This window comes from Conger conger, chromosome 9 (genome assembly GCF_963514075.1).
Source record: "Conger conger chromosome 9, fConCon1.1, whole genome shotgun sequence".
Classification (NCBI taxonomy): domain Eukaryota; kingdom Metazoa; phylum Chordata; class Actinopteri; order Anguilliformes; family Congridae; genus Conger; species Conger conger.
The window spans coordinates 10,135,164-10,156,097 of record NC_083768.1 but is presented as its reverse complement, the minus strand read 5'-3'; the positions used below and the strand labels follow the sequence as shown (position 1 = coordinate 10,156,097).

Genomic DNA, 20,934 nt, shown 5'->3' with positions numbered 1-20,934 from the left:
CACGCGCCGTTTAGGCACAGTATGGGCCCACAGGCGGGCCTCGTTTCCGTGTCAAAAACTACAGGCCCGGACAGGCTGTGGTAGCCCTTTTCATTATCTCTCCTTTTCGTTTTCCCTTATCTCTTATCCTGGAGAATCTGCACTCCGTTCCTTATGCGGGGTACACTGAGTCGTCACCCTTCCCCGGCCGATGATGGAAATCAAAGGTGCCAGCATAGCAGCACGGTGTAACACACTTCTGGAAGCATTAACAGACCACCGCGTGTCAGAAAATCAGAGTAGTCGTAATCATTATTGTCTTTGAATGATTTTCTATGTATTCATCATTATTATTGTTATTATTATTATTATTTAGTTATTGTTCTTATTATTATTATTATTAATATTATTAGTGTGCATGCATGGATGGTTGTGGGAAGTGGACTGTGGACTTGCAGAGAAAGTAGAATTCCCAGACATGCTTTGCCAATACATCAGCACAGTGTCTGCTCTTTGCACGACCCCAGCTACAGTCATGAGTAATCACAGTCATGGACAGGGAAAAAAGGAAAAAGAAAAAGAGTCTGTTCTGAATGGGGTAGATAGACTATGCTGTAAACTTTCACCCATCAAGAAGCACCGGGGCGATGGGAATTTACAGCTCTCTGCCAAAGCACAAACAAACAGTGCTGACCCCTGGAGGTCGGAGGTCAAACTGTCCTGCCTTCGCGATTTTCTCAGCCCTCCACCAGTCCTTTTTATCTGACCGAGCACACTGTCTGCAGGTAAACAGTGCTGAAGTGGCGTGTTCAGTCAGCAGAGTGAAGACAAAGCCACTTTGTTACTGGGGGGGGGGGGATCTTGGCTCATATAAAAGCTTCAGAATCGATGTGCAAAATGTACACCCAGTGCTCGGGAGTGTGGCAAATAGAGAGTTTATGCGCAAAGTACAAGATTAAATGTACACATAACCCAGTATCAAGAAGTGGAATGTCTACCTTGGATAATCTGTCGTGTGCCAAATTCATGAGGTTTGGTGGGCCAAATTCATGAGGTTTTGTGGGAAAAAATGTTTTATTAAAAACCACTGTTGTCTTTCAGTGAATATTTTGGTTGATTAAAACATTGGGCTTATTAGACATGACCCATGGGGACAGTGAATGCATTAGCTTATTATTAACCACCCAGCACAAGAGACCCATTGAAACCTATAATAATGGATTCACTCCAGAAGTTCATTATCTTAAAGGCAAAGCTTAATTATCGCATTTACCTCCTTAGTTGCGACGGTAGATGCCTGGTTCTTCTTTCCTGGAAGCAACAAGCACCACCTAACTTTTCCCAGATGGATTAAAGCAACTATGCACTTTGCGAAAGAAAGGAGAAAGAAAACTAGATATGCCCACAAAACTTCTGCACAAAATTCTTTTGAGGATTTGGAGGTCCAAGAGAGCTTACAAATTGAAGGAAGAAGGAAGACAAGTTCTTTTTTATTTTGTTTATTATTCTTTTAGGATTTCATATTGATCCTTCATCGTTGCTACTGTAGCAGTGGTTCTCAGCAGTCGGACAGGTTATGTGGTGGGTTCTGGGATATTGCTGTGGACACGACAGGCCATGGGAACGGCTGAGGTAGGACATGGACGCTTTCCTCCGCCTTCACTCAGGCAAACCCTAAAATCCAGTCCAGCCTTCTCCAGAAAGGGCCAGTCCAGCGCCCGACTAATGAAATGATCACGCGCAAATATTTCTGTAATCGTATTATTAATACACTGCATCAAGCTGGCTTACATTTATGTCCATTACCTGCTGCAAACAGAGGACTTGAGGTCGAAGTGAAAATGGAGAAGAAAAAAATAATAAACTAGTATAATAGGCCAGAACTACCACACAGTTTGAGAAGTCTGAGAAGTTTGACACATGTGTTGAACATTGGCTTTCTGGACGTTTCTGTCAAAGCTCTGCGTCGTCATACAGATTTCAACTTCCCCACTACAGCTCCCGGGAGTCGCCTTCCTCCTCTAACAGAGTTTCCCAGGGCAATTTTCAATTTACAGTCCAACTTAAAAGATCCTTTGAAACTCTATCCCTCTCTGCAGTCAGTTAAAAGGGCAGGTCAAATACCTTAATGATAACACCCTCTGTCGAGCTGTAGAGTTCCCTCCCACTGAACCCCCCCGCCCGCCCCCCTTGTCTTTCCCAAAAAAATCCAGTGCATTTAACAAGCATTCAGATCTCTTCCAGATGTCGTTAGTGTACCGTGTCTAACATACTAACATCGAGCCACGGCTACAGACCTCACTTTCACACAGGGACTTACAAACTCCCAACCAGAAAACGTCACGGAAATCTCCGTGAATCACAACGTAAGCATATACTACGCTCTACCATACGTTATTATACATTACATATTTTCTGAAAGTTCGACACATTTATTTTCCGCTTGGAATGAAAAAGAAAAGGAAGAAAAATGATTATAACTGTATCTGTGGGAAAAACAAAGCAAGTGATCTTGCACTGAAATCAAAATGGGTCAGATTACTCATTCAGTTTATTTCAAATCTGACACACAGTGACAAAGGACACCAGTTGGTATAACGCAAAAGTGCTATTTGTGCTATCCTGTGATTTCTTTTTCTTTTTTAATTAGATGACTTAACACACATAACCTCCGCATAACCACATTTTTTTTTTTTTTTGGAAATGGCTTTTGTTTTGTTTGACGCACTAAAGGACTGTGTTGAGCGTTGAGTGCAGAGGCGTGTTCCTCCGACAGGATTCTGGATAACCACAAAGACCTTACTCATTTGAAAACCAGGTCATTTTAACAACTAAATTGCCAGTGACAGAGAAGGTAGCATGAGCAGACATTATTATTATGTGAAAGAAAATGACAGGCTTGTAGGTGAAACGCTTGTATCAGCATGGTCAGGCCCTGGCTTTGTTCAGACTGCTTATTATATCCCTGCTACATGAACAAACCTTTCCTTGTTATTTTACACCCTCATACCAAGTACCTTCTGGACTCCTTTAATTGGTTTGTGGATAACACGTCAAAACGAAGACCTATTATTTTTATATCTCATGAATACATATTATTATGATGCAACTTCTGCTACACGCACAGAAAGTCCACTGTTGAGTTCTGTTCCCTCTGTACAACTATTAGAGGAAGTTCTCATTTAACAACTACAAAGGGTTATAGGGTACACCTAGGCAGATTCAAAACCAGGAAAAGTATTGACTGAAAGGTATTGATTGAACCAATTCAGACCAACTGTTGATTGAATTGTGTTGGTTGAATTGTGAAGTTTGATTTAAGTATTTTAAGAATAATTCTGCTTGATATGACAGAAATGTACATTTTGGAGCCTGACAACCATTGTTGGAGTCTTATTGTTTAACAGTTTCAAGGCCAGTCCCTTTCACACCGCACCTTGTGCCATTTTGCTGGGGTGCCTGCATGTCTGCAGACATTTGACAGCATTTTAAGAATCAGCAATATTAGGCACATTTAATTCCCATGTCATTGTTCTGTTCGAGTTCACTCACTGAGGGGTTGACTTCCAATACGAATCAATTTTTTCCAAGAGAAAAAATGAAAACCCAAATAAGATAATGGAAGTTAAACAGACCGTTTTTCAGTATCAAAGACAGATTCTTGGAAGAATAGCCACAGCACAGCTCACGCCATCTGAGATTTGACCCTTTGAGGAGCAGTAATACCAACCCGCAGTTAAACATGTCATCTTATTTAGCACTCCAATACCAGCCATTACCGTTTTTTCCCCCATCTGCAGTCAGTTTGTATTATTCTATGTCTAATGTAGGCTATTCATTTGCTATCTTAAACAGCTGCCTGGATGCCCATTGCATCTGCATAGGCACTGATGTGGATACAAATCTCAAATGTAACACAAGTCTCACCCATTCAGACAGGACTACTATCTGACTTCATGAAAAAAAAAAAAGGCAGCTCAAGTGAGTGGTCAATCCGGGAACGGTCCGAAGGCATTAGTCCCGGAAAGTTCAAAAGGCATTAATTCCGGTACGTTCAATATATTCCGGAACGCTCAATTATTCCGGAACGCTCAACTATTCCGGAACGCTCAATTATTCCGGAACGCTCCAAATGCATTCATTCTGTCCCATTATGTGTCGCTACAGGCCATTGCCCTCCAGGACCACTGCAGGGCCGTTCAGCTGGTGAGTGTCAGTAAATCTAACGAAGCCAGTGGTTGTGGCTTCCTTTTGCGATACTGTAGACCCGGCACATCACTGAACCCCACCCCCCCTGCTAGTCACAATTAGCACAAAAAGGCCAACAGTCCAGAAACAGTCCAGAAACCCACTCTCAATTCCTTTAGTTCCTGCACCACGTTACAGAATATTTTCATTCCCATGCCAATCTCTTGTGTGTACATACAGTACTTATATTTTCCAAGAAATTACATGAAAAACCTTTTTTAAAGTGTGTGTGTGCGTGCGTGTGTATGTGTGCGTGTGCGTGTGCGTGTGTATGTGTGTATGTGTGTATGTGTGTGTATGTGTGTATGTGTGTGTGTGTGTGTGTGTATGTGTGCGTGTGTGTGTGTGTGTGTGTGTGTGTATGTGTGCGTGTGTATGTGTGCATGTGCGTGCATGTGTGTGTGTGTATGTGTGCGTGCGTGTGTATGTGTGCGTGTGTGTGTGTGTGTGCGTGTGTAATTATGTACAATGGCAGGAAGACAGGAAATTCTGACATGACACACTGCGACCTTTCAATGCCCCATTTTCTGCTGATCTGACCTCTGCTGTCAGTTTACAAAAAAAAAAAAGTCCCACTTCCTCTGTCTCTAGAAGGAACAGATGTCAGAAACACAGGACAGAAAAGAGAAATGTGAGATTCACGTTCATCTGCAAATTATGTATAATAACAGTACCACTCTTAGTCCTGCCCGTTTCCTGTTCTCCTTTTTCTACAATAACAGCTTCATCTCCTTCCACACAAACCCAAATGACAACATTTTGGAGGAGAAGCAAGAATCATGACAGAACTGGAGCCGCATCGAGGTGGAGACTCGTCTCAGATGGAGATTCTCATTTGTTTAATGTCAGGTGTACGGCGGGGTGGCAGAGTTTGCGGGAAACAACACAACTTTGCCGTTCATATTATGCCCCGCTTATTATGTGTCATTACAGCGACGGAAAGCTAATACTCCGGGATACCATCTTATTTGTTCAAGTTTCAGTACCAGTGATCTTTTGATAGTCACCGGGGCGATGTGTAAAGCACGTTCAAACGGGCTACGCACGCAGTGCTTGTTTACCTAGCACGCGGTAACTTGCTCCGCACGCTTGAATGCTACCGCAGTGGATTTCTAAAGGAAGGTGGAGGTGTTACTCCTGTTCCCCCCCCGATGAGAACGGCTGTGTGAGAACGTCAGCTTGTTAAAAAATTCCCTATGAGAATGAGATAATTCTGAATATAATATTTGGCACGGACAGAGCTGGGATTGTACATACAGCTTCAGTACAACTCATTTTCGCAAATGTTGCCCCTTTATTTCTTTTGGCGTGTCTATGGCATTATAAAAACTTAGCTGGAGTCACAACTACCAAATACATATTCCTTTCTTAGCTCTCTTGATCAGGTGAAAAATACGTTTCTCTAGGTGAGGAAAGAGGCTAGGTGAACCATGCCATTGAGTATACTATCTTCGTAAGGGGAAAAATACACAGCAAATAAAATAATAAGTCAATCTTAACAAGTGTTTCAGCCTAATATTTAGAATTCAAATGTTTACGAATAAATGCCTATTAAAGACAGAGATATTTCCACGGATGTGATCATTTTACTCGGTTCAGAATCTGCCAGAGCACTGCCTTTCATCTGGTGGTGTAGGGGAGTCGGGTGAATTCACCGGAGAGTCTCGGGATGATCATAAAATGGATTTGGGGAGATCAGTGACGGATTAAATCTGTATATGAAGGCTTCATATCCGGAAAAGGAGACCCAAATGATTGGGTGTTATGTATGGAAGGAACAAGGCATGGATTTGTTAACGGCACAATAGGTAGTTTCAGACTTCTAACGGTCAAGAGAGGAATTGCAGCAACAAACACGCTCAAACCACAACACTGTTTATCCCTCCCCATCTCTGTGAACATGCCGACGTTGAAACGCCATTGGCTGTGGCAATTAGAACCAATTTTCAACCAATGAGCTTGAATTATGGTACAGCTATACGATGTTTGGGTACAGAGTGCCAGCCCGTCAACTGTATATTTTGAAACCCAAATTTAAGGACTATAAACACAGGCAGAGGGTGAGTCAACATGTCAGTGAGACTTTCTCAATGATAGGAAGGGATTTGTCTTGTAACAATGTTTTAACACAAAAATATTACCTATTGTACCTTTAATGTTTTGCTCCTCAAACCAGAAACCGTCCCTGAATGTAAATCTACACAGAATCACTGTACATGACTTGTAAACAGTGAGCAATTATATATATCAGATTCATTATTTATTGACTTCTGGATAAATGTGAGATTTATGTCAAAGTCCTATTAAAGTAAACGTGGGTGTTAAAAATTGCTTTGTAAACTGCACACAATTCTGCAATTTAACAGGACTAATATTTCTCGACTATTACTTTGTTCCATTAAGACAGAGCATCCTACCATGAAAATGCCCTCGGTGTTCATGACCGGTGTTCACGCCAGTAAAACGAATAGGGAACGATGCAATTACTTAAAATGAGAAATTAAGCATAAAAACCTGCCTCCCCAAGCACTTTAGCTCACACCGCTAACGTCGCGGTCTCCACAGTCGCCCAGCTGTCACAGAATGACGGACATCTTTATCCCGACGGCGGCGTTCCCAGATTCCCCAGATCAAAGGTAGCGGTATGCAAATGTAATGTTGGACCCCCCCCCCCCCCCCTCGGAGAGGCCCTGATCACAGGACGGAATAATTATCTCCGTATTATGACAGGAGCAATTACATAAAGGCGCGCAACACCATTATCTCCAATTGGAAAAGGAATGATTATGCTAATGGTCCACCGCCTGACAGGTGGCAGGCGGTGTCATCATCAACGCTGGCAGCCGCGCCCGTCTGCGAACGCGGTCTCCCCGCGTCGGAACAATGGGAGGCAATCACCCCACCCCACCCCCAACACGCTGCGAGGAACCGCCTCTTCAACACATCAAAACCCGTCGGCGAACATGGAATTTTCGTTCCGCAAAAAAAAAAAAAAAAAAAAAAAACCCCAAAGACGTCAGCAGGAATCTAAGCATAGATTTGCGCCGACATCTGGGATGAAAACCTCTTACTTCCACCCACTGAGAGAGCCGTAAAAAGCTCCGGCAGTGTCATTTATTTGCACATTACCAACACGCTTCAATGAGCCCCATCAAGAGGTTAATGAGGGCGCCCGATGCATCTGCATTTTATCTCCCCACGTTCCTCTGCCTCCCGCAAACACAGATCTCATAATGGTGTAATATTTCGCCGAATCTTGTCGGGGGCCACATACATTTCCAGCAGGACAAGCAGTGTCACACTCTAAAATGAATCTCATTATGTTAAAAGCAGAGAGAAAGCAATAAGTCCAAAGGTCAGCCATTTTATATTCATTCATTTAAACTAGAATTGCCCGTTGCTAATAACTAATCTCAGTTGTGCTACCTCCTCTCTGTAAATGGCTTTGAGTCCCGTGAGCAAAAATGTTATAAAATTATCATTTTTTGTCATCACTGTTCACAGACTTTATTGAAGTGCACTTTTATGCAATACACAAACTGAAAAGGTGTTGAGGTTTAATAGCATTAGCACTGAACATTGTCTTGTGAAATATTTGTCCTACAATACTTGAAAACAGTCTGGAAAATCAATCCACTGGTTTATATTTCCTGGAATGCCCCCTGGCCTGGCTTGGATATGAAGGCAGATTCCTCTCTTAGGTTCAGCAGAAACATATCATTTTAGAAGTCATATTAATACTGAGCAGCACAGGGGTAAACGCACCAAGTCATTATCCTTGTTCAATGTGCTCCCCAGATTTTCAAACACATGAAACACACACACTTATACACACAGGCACATGCATACACACACACGTCCACACACACACAGGTCCACACATAACTATGTGTGTACAGACCTGAAGAAAGGTAATCCAGAGATTTTTTTGACAATTGCTATATTAGCCCAGTGAGTGTGGGTGTGTGAGTGTGAGTGTGCGTGTGTGTGAGCATGCGTGTGTGTGTGTGTGTGTGCGTGTGCGTGTCTGGTGTGTGTGTGTGTGTGTGTGTGTGTGTGAGTTAAGTGAGTGAACGAGTAAGTGAAGTGCAGAGTGTCCAACAATGGCTTTTTTTTGGATTTAAAGTCGATTAATCACGTTACTCCTGGGTTATTTATTTGTTAATCTGAACTGAGTTATAACATGCACATACACAAATATCAAAACATACACACATATCCAAAACAGCACGGGTAGTACACAGCGGTAAGGATAAGAGCAGGTAACGGTGCTTCTGCACTGAGGTAACCATGGCGAACGGCGAGAGACACAGCTGCGCGTCTAAATCGGGCAGACGGGCCGGCCTCGCGTTTCCTGCCTCCTTAGCGCTAATGAAGAGGCGTAAGCTCCGACAGAATCTCCCTATAAACAGAGCGCGCGCGCGGGTTTTTACGGGCCGCCGCCGTTTTATTGGCCGTGAAGTGGCGGTTTTTTCGGGCGGGGTAATTATTCACGGCGCGGCCCCGGCGTGATGGCGGCTGGCAGGTTAAAGAGCGCGGCGGCGCGGGGAGAAGTGACAAGGTAGCGCGCGGGCGTCTGAGAGACGCATTCATCACCGGCGAGGCAGGGCCCCGCCAGGAGCGCCGTTTAATAAGCGCCGATTGTCGCCTCCCCGGCCCCTCCACGGGCGCCGCCGCGGGCGCACAGCGCAGGGCGCGGCGTGTCACAAGCCCACCGGCGCCCAATAACCGGCCTTCGCCACAAACCGGCCTCCGTAGCCGAACGGGGGACGCTTTGCGTTCCGACTAGCGCTGCTAGCGTTGTTCCTTCCAACGCATCACACTGCCACTGCGCACGGAGATGACACAGTCACACGGACGCAGGGGATGGTGGAGTGTGGTCAAATGCGTGTGTGTGGCTCGGGGCAAAATATGAATTTATTAATGTTATTATTAATGTTATTGTTCCACGTCAAATAAAGGGGAGTGGCACCCCTGCGTCATACCTATGACAAGATTATCCTACTGCTTTTGAAAAGGTAAAAGAGGATTTACATTACAAAAAACATTTTTCCCCATTTTCACACTGTAGGAATGAACATCCAGTTTTAAGTGAACATAGCAATAATTATTGCTTGAAAGTTATATTTATGCACATCTGTATAGGACCATTATTTTAATTATTATTGATATTGCTATTAACTTTACTGCGGCTACACTGGTCTCCACCAACAAGCACCCCAGTGACAAATATAAACACAGCCTCCTCTCTCCCCTCCCCCTGTGTGTAAAATCAGCCCTGCGTAATGGCGTGTGTGTGTGTGTGTGTGTGTGTGTGTGTGTGTGTGGGGGGGGGAGATGGTGGATGGAGACCCGCTCTCCTGTAGCTCTGAGAAGGGGGCTCATCACTGGGTGCCCCCGGGGCATCAGGAGCGCTTTCAGACTGCCTCGCTCTGACACACACACACACACACACACTCACACACTCACACACTCACACACTCACACACTCACACACTCACACAGACCCGCACTGCACACACACACACACACACAGACACAGACACACACACACACCCGCACTGCACACACACACACACACACACACAGACACACACAGACACACACAGACACACACAGACACACACAGACACACAGACACACACAGACACACAGACACGCACACAGACACGCACACAGACACGCACACACACCCCCCCACACAGACACACATACACACATACACACATACACACATACACACACACACGCACAGACATACACACACACACACACTACGTATTTGCTTAAGTGGGAGATGTATGTATTTCCAGCTAATGTTTCTTCCCTGGGCTCTTTAATTCTTTATTTTCTGTATTTAATACATTATTCACTTAGCTAGTACTTAGTATTATTGTATAAATTATCTCTGCTGATAAAGAGTTCCTGTAATAGAGAGCAGAGAGCTGCTAAACAGGCGACAGCGAGAGTCTCCACTGGACTCAATCTGACCTGAAATGAACTGCAACCTTACTTCGTTATGTCCTGAACAACACCTATGCTGGAGGAACGAGCATCGTGATCACTAAGTGGGCAAATTAGCAAAGCTTTCTTTACACAAAGCATCGGTCTCTGCTACAGATAATCACCAACTCCCATCAATTCTATACACTTGTTTATTTTAAGGGGTGTAGGGAGGAAAAATAAATAGAAAAAAAAAAAAATTTTAAACCTCAACCAAAAAAAATTTATACAAAATATGGCTCACCCCAATAATGAAAATGACAGTGGAAAATGAGAAGGCCAATTAAACGGCGATCTCTTTTCATGAAACAGGGCCAGCGCTGCACGTAGGCCCTCTGTAATTGCATCAGTGAATAACTGAGCATTAACACGATTTACAGTCATCGCCACTGGGCGCGGCCTGAACACAAAGGCCAGACGGGAGAGAAAGGGTCTGACTCAGACACAACCTGGCAGCCCGCGTCACACAGACCAACTGCCAGATCAGTCCACCTCTCAGGCCTGCGTCACACAGACCAACGGCCAGATCAGTCCACCTCTCAGGCCTGCATCACACAGACCAACGGCCAGATCAGTCCACCTCTCAGGCCTGCATCACACAGACCAACTGCCAGATCAGTCCACCTCTCAGACCTGCGTCACACAGACCAACAACCAGATCAGTCCACCTGTCAGGCCTGCGTCACACAGACCAACGGTAAGACCAGTCCACCTCTCAGGCCTGCGTCACACAGACCAACGGCCAGATCAGTCCACCTCTCAGGCCTGCGTCACACAGACCAACGGCCAGATCAGTCCACCTCTCAGGCCTGCGTCACACAGACCAACTGCCAGATCAGTCCACCTCTCAGACCTGCATCACACAGACCAACTGCCAGATCAGTCCACCTCTCAGGCCTGCATCACACAGACCAACTGCCAGATCAGTCCACCTCTCAGACCTGCGTCACACAGACCAACGGCCAGATCAGTCCACCTCTCAGACCAAAAAGAGTGACAAGTGGTCACCGGCACAGAGCTGATCTGCACCCGGCGCACTGCCTCAACTGTAACACAGTGTCAGTTGTGCCACCGTGCTCAGAATACCAACACATCAGTGCACGTTGTGTCTTCTCTAGAAATACACTGGGCCTCACAAGGAAAAGGGGCATGTATGCCACACATTACATAACGGCACATTTCATTAAATTACAGTCCATTACATTACATTACTAGCGTGTAGCAGCTTGTAGCGACACAATACACTCCCCTTCATCCTGTATACAGTACAGTACATTACATTTCATTACAATACAGTACATTAAAGTACATTACTAGCATGTAGCAGCTTGTAGCTACGTACTACACTTCCCTTCATCCTGCATACAGTACAGTACATTAAATTACAGTACATAACTAGCGTGTAGCCGCTTGTAGCTACATACTATACTTTCCCCTCATCCCGTATACAGTAGGACTGGAGAGTGTCTGTGTCTCGTGTGACACAGACCAGTGCACTTCCTGTAGGGACAAGTGTTTACTGTAGCATGTCACCACAACGCAATCTGCGATCCATACACCCCTGCCGCCCGCTTACAGAACCGGGAAGGGGAATAGACGAAAGAGAGGGATTTAAAAAAAATTCAACCTGAAGAGAGAGAAACAGGGGCAGAGAGGAGGAAGGCAGCTCGAGCCGCCGGTGGAAGCGCCCTCGATGCTGACCGACGGCGACGTGGAAGAATTAACACGCATCCACGCGCAGAGGAGGCGCGTGGCGGAGCCAGAAGTGAAAAGGCTCTGTGCGCCGCGAGTAAGAATCATGGCTGCTGTCGAGCGCCAGAATGTGAACCTCTGCCTTTTTCAGCAAATTACAGCCGTCAGCGGACACAAACAGTTTATGGAAACATAAGGGAACAATTTTGTTTTAATATTGCGCTTTTCCAAAGGGAGAGCTTACCGCAGGAAACCACTCGAGTGGGACACACCACAAATAGAAATTTCCAGGAAAAAAAAAATAAAAAATCACACTGCACAGAGACAAAAAGGTAAAAATTTGTACAAAGAATCAGCAGATGCCATTACAGTATTTATTATTTCTGTTGGCTTTGGAAATTCTTACTATCAATTAACATGGAATCATGGAGATGAATTACAGTGCACACTATGTGGAATATCAACCTCAGCCTGCATATGAATGTTTTACACATCCACAAACATGACACATTAACTAGTACTTTAAAAATGCTATTTTCTAATTCTGCAAAAAAATATGAGAAGTTTCCGTACGATTTAAATAAATGCGCGACAAGTTATGATATCATAATTCACTGCACACTGCAACGCCGTAGAATATATGAGCACGTATTATATTTCACAGTCAGAAAGTCATAATTTACTTTCCGTGCCATTTCAAAGCAATTACAACTCCGCGCGGAATAGTAGAATTGCCGTGGTGACGGCAGTCTCAAGGTGATTCATAATGTCGCAGGACTTTAACAAATACCTGCGCTCCAGACAAACGCACCTAAACCGCAGACTCATCACATCTCCGCAGGAGGAGGAGAGGTGGAAGCCAAACCGTGATATACCACACAGAGGACAAAGAAGCATGCGGGCAATTATTACGAAGGTGTACACAGACACTATGTCCGCACCTGAAACAATAACGCACAGAGGGAAATGGCACATATTCATAAACAATAAAATAAAATAAAACTATTTTATGTGTCCTCCATATTTATCATGTAATAAGTTAAATCTCTGGACATGAGGACATTTTGGGAAGACGGGTCCTCTCCTCGATGTGTATCTCGGGGGAAGCGAAAGCTCCGTGCTCTTTAAGGCTGGCGAATGGCCTGATGATGGCTCTGTGTCCTTTCATTCTTACAGATGGGCTTTTGTCCAAGTCCATCGCAGAGCTGTTCTCCTTTCCCCTAATCGCTTGTGTGTGTGTGTGTGTGTGTGTGTGTGTGTGTGTCTGTGTCTGTGTGTCTGTGTGTGTGTTTATAAAATATGTGTCAGTGTTCTGTGTGTTCTGTATTTTGTGTGTGTGTGTATGCATGTGTGTGTTTAGAGAGAATGTGTCTGTGTGCTGTGCGTGTGTGTTTATATGTGTGTATTCTGTCTTTTGTGTGTGCCTGTGTGTGCATGTGTGTGTGCATGTGTATGCATGTCTTTATATGCATTTCTATTCTCTGTGTGTATGTGTATGTGTGTGTGTGTCCTTATTTACATTTCTATTCTCTGGGCGTGTGTCTGTGTGTGCATGTGTATGTTTATGTGTCTGTGTGTGTGCATGTGTCTGTGTGTGTAAGTGTATGTGTATGTTTGTGTCTGTGTCTGTGTGTGTGTGTGTGTGTGTGTGTGTGCGCGTGTCTTCATATGCGTCTCTATTCTCTGTGTATGCCCATGCCTGTGGGGGAGGGGCAGCATGATTACCTCCATAAGATCCCATCTCTTTTTTTATTTGTGAGGCGCTGAATGGAGGATGATAACCTACAGGATGTGAAAAGCCTTTGTGCACAGTCCAGCCCGTCAGCAATTTACAGCTGAGCTACAGGCTGGAAGAAACGCTCTCTCTCCACAGACACGGCTGATTCCCCTCCCCCTGAGGGGAAGGTACAAAAAGCCGTGGTTCTGCAATCCTAAATGCACTTTGACAATTATTTTTTTACATAAAGTGCATAATTTGCACTGATTTCAAATTAAATGTGACTGCGAAGAAAAACTAAATCATTTTACAGAAATGCATAAACGCTGTATTTGCTGGTGGATCACTTGGGGCACCAATATTTTTTTTTCCCCTCACATTTAAATATTTCTGTTCTCTTGCCAAAGAAAATAAATAAATATAAAAGGGAGAGGAGGCTGGTTGGGGTCGTGTCCCTTTAATGCAAAATATTGATTTATCCGAGTATAATTTTTACTGGTGCACCCGGGCGACGACCCACCTTTGAGCCAGTTATAATTAAAGCCAAGCACGCGGCAGTCTCGTTCAATTCCAAAAATGGCCAGTTTCACCGCCGAAAGTTTAACATGTGCTCCTCAGCTCAAGGCCATCTGTTTTTGGCTTCGGTATAAAAACAGAAATCTCGGGGGAGCGGATTAATTCCGTTTTGGAATGCCTCTCAAAACGTGTTAGCGGTTTCCCTCGACCTGGTAAACCGAAGCCAAAACAAATTATCCCGTTCATGCCATAAAGCAGCATTAGCATTTGAATTATTATATAACGGATCCTGACTTTGTCCTGTGGTTAAAATCACTGGAACTCCCTCAAAGAGAAGCTTTCGTTTATTTATTCTTTTCTTCTTTCTCCGTTACGTGTCTCTGAATGGTTTAGGCGTGTTGTACTTTATTAGTTACTGGCAGCACAGAAACACTAAAATGAAAGACAAATTGCTTTAGTCATGAGAAAGGAAATTAAAGCGTTCTCTGAGAATGGGCGGGGGGGGGGTATTTAACAGTACGACCCTCCCAAGGTAGTTTCGCAACCTCCTGCTTGCCTGCTAAAGATGTCACTAACACAGGAGAAGGCGTCTTCTCTGTCCGCGAGGAGGGGAAAGAGGGTTTAATAGGAACATTGTGTTCATTCTGAGGAGCTGAAGGCATCTGGCACGCTGCTCGGAGTGGTGGGCAGGGTTGGGCCGGGGGGTCGGGGAGGGCTGGCAGGCTTCAACAGTGCAAGAAGAGCAGGGGTGAGGACCCAGGGCCTGATATTAGCACATAGAGTATCCTGGGCGGGGCCCATTTCAGTGGCCGGAGATATGGACCTTAATACACCACAGGCCTTTACACAATGGCAGCCACTGTGATGGAAGGGTGCCGGCGATGAAAATAAGTCCATGTCAAGATACACCCCTGTGTATGTCGCTACCCAACACTGTGAACGCACCAAGTCAGGGCTGCCCAACCCTGTTCCTGGAGATATACCATCCTGTAGGTTTACACTCCTACCCTAACAAAACACACCTCATTCAACAGCTAGAGCAGGGCTGCCCAACCCTGTTCCTGGAGATATACCATCCTGTAGGTTTACACTCCTACCCTAACAAACCACACCTCATTCAACAGCTAGAGCAGGGCTGCCCAACCCTGTTCCTGGAGATCTACCATCCTGTAGGTTTCCACTCCAACCCTAACCAAGCACACCTCACTCAACAGCTAGAGCAGGGCTGCCCAACCCTTTTCCTGGAGTCTACCATCCTGTAGGTTTTCACTCCAACCCAAACAAAATGCGTCGCATTCTGGGCTAGAGATCTCTGAGCCGCTAATCAATAGCATCAATTTAGTGCGCCAAATTAGTGGTGAAATGATCATTTGCAGGACTGCTAGATCTCCAGGAGCAGGGTTGAGGAGCCCAAGGACTATGTGCTCAACAGCTCCCCGTGAGAAATCTCTCGCTCAGCACGCGAAACGCCTGCAGCGCGTGTACTCACCCGACTCTTTCTTGGGACGGTCCTTGACGTAGAACAGATCCCCCAGCGCGTCGGGCTCGGACCCTGGCCCCCGCTGGAAGAACTCCAGCTTGTGCGACCCCAGGGCCTGCTGGTGCTTGGCGGAGTGGAGGTGCTGCACCAGGTGGAGCTTGGCTTTGGTGGAGTAGTCGCACAGCGCGCAGTAGAAGTAGCAGGACTCCGAGTTCAACATGCTCTCCTGCTTCTGCAAGTGCTGAGGGGGAGAGGAGAAACGGACGAAGGGTGAGCAAACGTCCCCGTGAAGGAGGCGACGCACGTAAACATCATCGGAGGCACTGCCGTACCGTCAGACACACACGGGCACAAAGGTTCCTCACATTTTTGGAAAATGAGGCATTCCTTAAGCTTTCAGAACAATGAGGTGGCGAAGAGATTCATAACACCTTTACTTCAGATTCTCTCAGAAATAAAGAAGTGATATCTCAAACACCACGCCCCTAAACACGCATTTCCCCTGTTTCTGTGCCAATCTGGGGTGGGGGGAATTTATATTCGTGTGTCTGTGAGTATTTTTATATGTGCCAGTTTGTGTGTGCGTGTGTGCATGTAGGTGTGTGTGTGTACATGTGTGTGCAAATGTGTGTGTTTTTGTATGCATGTGCATGTGTGTGCATGTAGTTGTGTCAATGCTTGTGTGTGTGTGAGACACTGTGTGTGTGCGTGCGCGCGTGTACTGTGTGTGTGTGTGTGTGTGTGTGTGTGAGAGAGAGAGATAGAGTGTGTGTGAGAGAGAGAGATAGTGTGTGTGAGAGAGAGGTAGAGTGTGTGTGAGAGAGAGAGAGATAGTGTGTGTATGTTTATGTGAGAGAGAGATAGAGTGTGTGTGCGCACGTGTACTTGTGTGTGTGTGTGAGAGAGAAGTAGAGTGTGTGTGTGTGTGTGCGTGTGTGTGTGAGAGTGTGTGTTTATGTGAGAGAGAGATGGAGTGAGAGTGTGTGTGTGTGTGAGAGAGAGAGAGAGAGAGAGAGAGAGAGAGGGAGAGAGAGAGAGAGAGTGTGTGTGTGTGTGTGTGTGTGTGTGTGTGTGTGTGTGTGTGTGTGCGCGCAGACATGTGCCTGTGAGATCCAAGCTCCCCAACACGGTGCCTTGCCCCCCCCTGTACTGCATGTGAAACTGGGGCTCTGGGACCCAGCTCACGCCCTGAGCTCCAGGCTTTAATGTGGGGCACTGCGTCAGTGTGAGCCCAGGTCTGAACACTCTTCCCACAGACACAGCTGTGTGTCTCCAGCAGGGCCGTTCACCAGGGAGGCCTTACCGCCTTCGGGCAGAACCAGGGTGAGAAGTGTCCTCACTGTTCTCCAGATAATGACCAGAGCACCCAACAGCACTGCTGCCTTTATCTCCACTTCCAAAACAAACAAAACAAAAAAAATATCGGCTTTCTACCAGCGTTAAGGATGTTCTGAAGTACCTACAGGTCCTGTTCAGCATAAGCCTGAGACAAAAAGATGTTTTAAAATGCTGGGATTAAGAATTACGATAAGTGGCAAAGCATATACATATTTCTTGGCGAGAGAAAAACCGACAGTGTTTTCTCAATGACTCCCCTCAGCAACACGTCTCCGGAGGACCACTAAAATGTCTTTAAGTTTTAATTAAGCAGGGGTTTGTCAGGGGAAATATTTTTGGCACCGATCCAGGGTAATTAAGTCCCGCTATCTGTGTTTCTTTCCCCAGAAAGGCCTCAGCAGACATTATGTAACAGAAACAGACAGGAGAATCTTCATTCCTGCAGATTACTATACAGTACAGACTACTGTACTGTATAGTACAAGCAAGGTACAGTTAGCTACTCTCTGGAGTTGCTGGGACAGAGTTGCTTCAAAATCCTGGTAGAACCTGCGTTCATTTCAGAATGAGTCGTTTCGTAAGCTCATTGTTCTGTACAATGTCACAGTCAAAACCATGCTTGTTCATTCATTCAGTCATCATACAAGGCATCTCATTAAGTATGGCAGTTGACCTTTCTTTTAAAAAGCAACATCTGAATTATGTCCACACTTGAATTATGAACCATTTTGCAAGGGTTTGCACAGTGTACTATTCTCGCTTATTAAAATGGCATTTCCGAAAAATAAGTTCACGTTTTTTTTTTTTCCTTTCACAAGATAAGAAAAGAAAATATCAATATCCCAAAAGAAATATGAACTTTGAATTAACAAGGCTGAGTGTGACCACGCTCTGCTAGGCAGAGATACAGGAGAGGTTCACAGTCGATACCAGACACACTGAAAACAGGCAATGCACACGTCACAGTAATTTAATTCCCATATTTAAACAGAATGCATTATCAAATTAAACAATAAATAAGCACTGTCATAAATGAAATCGTGTAATGTGCCAAAATCATTAAGTCATTAAAAATATGAATCACAATGGTGACATTCCTGCCAGTATCTTTGAGACCTCTATTATTTTTAAAGTTTATTTCTCCATTTAAACGCAGCAGTAACGTGATCTATTCAGAACACTAATGGATTTTAATTTATGAAGTTTTAACCGTGTCGTCTCTACACAGCAGTAGACTACGGTAAAATAAATACCCGTGCCATTCTGTCACTTCTTACTGCTCCCTAATAAATATCACCCACCGCAGCATGCTCAAAAAGTCAGCTTGATTTAACCTGATTTGCATTGCGATTTATAAAAGTATTGCATATCACATCTGCCATACTTTCTGAATAAACTACATTCTGTAAGACTCAAGTTATGAACGAGGGATAAACTACGGTGGCATGTGTGAATCCCAAAACAGATGCGTATTTTTAAAAAAGACCTAAAACATCTGTATTGTGCTTTTCGTGAACTTTTCGTGAAGGCATACTCTACTCCACCATGACCATTAGGACGTAGTCAAATGGTCTGCATTTATCCAAAGCAGTTGTACAGTTATTTCCTCATTCACCCATACACCCACCCACTCGCACACACCAACGGCGATTGGCTGCCGTGCAAGGCACCGACCAATCACACCACTGGAAAGTCACTTCTGAGGAAGGACTGTCATGCAGCTGAGGAAGTCAGGGGGATGGCCGTACTTGGGAAGGCCCACACCTTGCTAACCACACATACTTGTTCTCACTTAAAAGAATGGGTCCCTGAGGGGAGAATACCTGTAACAGGTAACATCTAAACGAGTGCCATGCATCATAAAAACCGCCTTTCACGGGGAGGAAAAAACAAGCAGCTTTTCAAAAGCAAATCTCTCGCCACGGCACTTCCGTATGCGTACACACACGTTTTTGTTTTTTTTACCCGTTTACAAAAGTAGAATGTTTACAAGCCAAAGGGAAGTTACACATCGGTACAGTATTAAAGAAATACTTGTTAGCCGCATATCATGACTGCTACTTCTTAACATATGCTTTGTTCCAGACATATCTACGCCCAGTAATACTCATTTACTGGAGACCTTTCTGAGCACCAGTTTCTGACACAAAAAAAATACAACAAAAGCCTGCTTTGTTTTCCCCCGCTCTCTCTCTCTCTCTCTCTCTCTCTCTCTCTCTCGTTCCATCAATACTGACACCCTGAAAACACGTGTAACCAGAAATCACTATTGAGCCGGGGGGGTGGGGGTAGGGGGGGGTTGTAATGCGATATCACTGACAGAGCTGTGGCTGCCAGGCTGAAGCTTTACAGAATGGTATGCACTCCACGCCAAAGAAACTGGTAAATCAAAGAGCTGAAAACGACCTCGGTGACTTGCCCTCTGTTCCTCAGTACAAACATCCAACAGAGTCACAGAACAGAGCAAACCTAAAATACCGCTGCTAGCTGTTGATTATTATTATTATTATGATTATTATTATTAATACAAACATCCAATAGAGTCACAGAACAGAGCAAACCTAACATACCACTGCTAGCTATCGATTATTATTATTATTAACACATAATGTAAGCCCAAGAAAATATACCAATTACAGGTACTTCTAGGAGTGTTCAGAAGTAAAAAGTATTTGCAGCTTCACCACTGACAAGGGATTTATATGCCAACTACAGATCACTATAGTCTATCCAGAATGAAGAGGCCACAAAGACACTGAATCGTCTGTGAGTGCAATGCTAAAATATGTCATTTAGAGTAATCATTCCTGTCACCGACAGAGCCTAAGATTTTCCAGTCTGGCTTCCAGCAGTGAACTGACGGAAGCAGATCTCTACTGCAGAAATGTGACACGTTTAGGCATATTAACCGAAGGAAAGAATAAGAGCAGACTGCGGAATGCAGTCTGGAATGGTATAGCCCCGTTAGTGACATCACAACAACCGTGGCTTCTACACGTCTCCGAGAACTGTGAGGGAAATAACATAATTAACCCCCTAAAGGTGTGAGGTCGCAAATATGCCACTGGAATGTTCTTAGCTGAACACTCCGATGCATGCCGATGTAACAATCACTTCTGGTAATTGAAAAGCAATGGAGTTCTAGAACGCTGACCCTGAGAGAGAAAAAAAAAAAAAAAAAAACCTACCCTTAAGAGGGTTAAGAAATGACAGCAGACAGCAATGCCTGCCATCCATAACTGCAATGGTACAGTCCTGTTACTGATGTCACAGGGTGGTACCCAATCTATCATCTCAATGGTACAGACCCGCAAGGGCAATTATAGCAACGTTTTTCATCCATCACTGCTTGGCACCATCATGTACTATTAGCAGGAGATATGACGATACTGTAAATAATATTATTATTGTATGTTACACTATTATACATGTATTTTTATAGTAGCTAAAGTATGAATTCCTTTAAACTAATTTTATATCCAGAATTATCTCCTTTAAAAGTCCACCCAAACTGAAACTTTGTTTGGCCTCTGTTGTCATAATCCATATGGATTAAGATATATGGATTATGTAACTTTTACAACAGATATATCTGTAAATTATACTGCCATAAAAAAAGGCGCACAAGGTATAAATTAATTTATTTGGTGGGAGGTGAAAAAGTCGATATTCTAACACTCATACACACAGACACACACACACACCATGGGATTTTGCCCCGGACATGGCTAAAAAAGACATTCTGACTTTTATTCAGGGCTATGAAGTGCATTGGATACTACAGTCAAGTATGAGGGTCATCTTTTTCCACTTTTAATTGTGGCTGATTTTCCTTACTTTAGCCGGTTTGTCCTTAGTTAGAAAAATAATATTTAACTAAAGCATTTTTTTCCCTTTAAACGCATTTATTTGATTCACGCATTCCAACATGCCCCCAGCCATGCGGGCCACCTGTATATGG

The 20,934-nt window shown here is 44.5% G+C and overlaps 1 protein-coding gene across 1 annotated transcript in view; it reads right to left on the bottom strand.

Annotated features, from left to right (window-relative positions):
• Positions 1-20,934, bottom strand: part of LOC133136765 (zinc finger homeobox protein 4-like) — a 56,814-nt gene that overhangs the window by 14,483 nt on the left and 21,397 nt on the right. Inside the window, exon 4 of the mRNA XM_061254483.1 lies at positions 15,645-15,876. Within this exon, the coding sequence (XP_061110467.1) occupies positions 15,645-15,876 (232 nt within the window). The remainder of the gene's footprint in view (positions 1-15,644; positions 15,877-20,934) is intronic.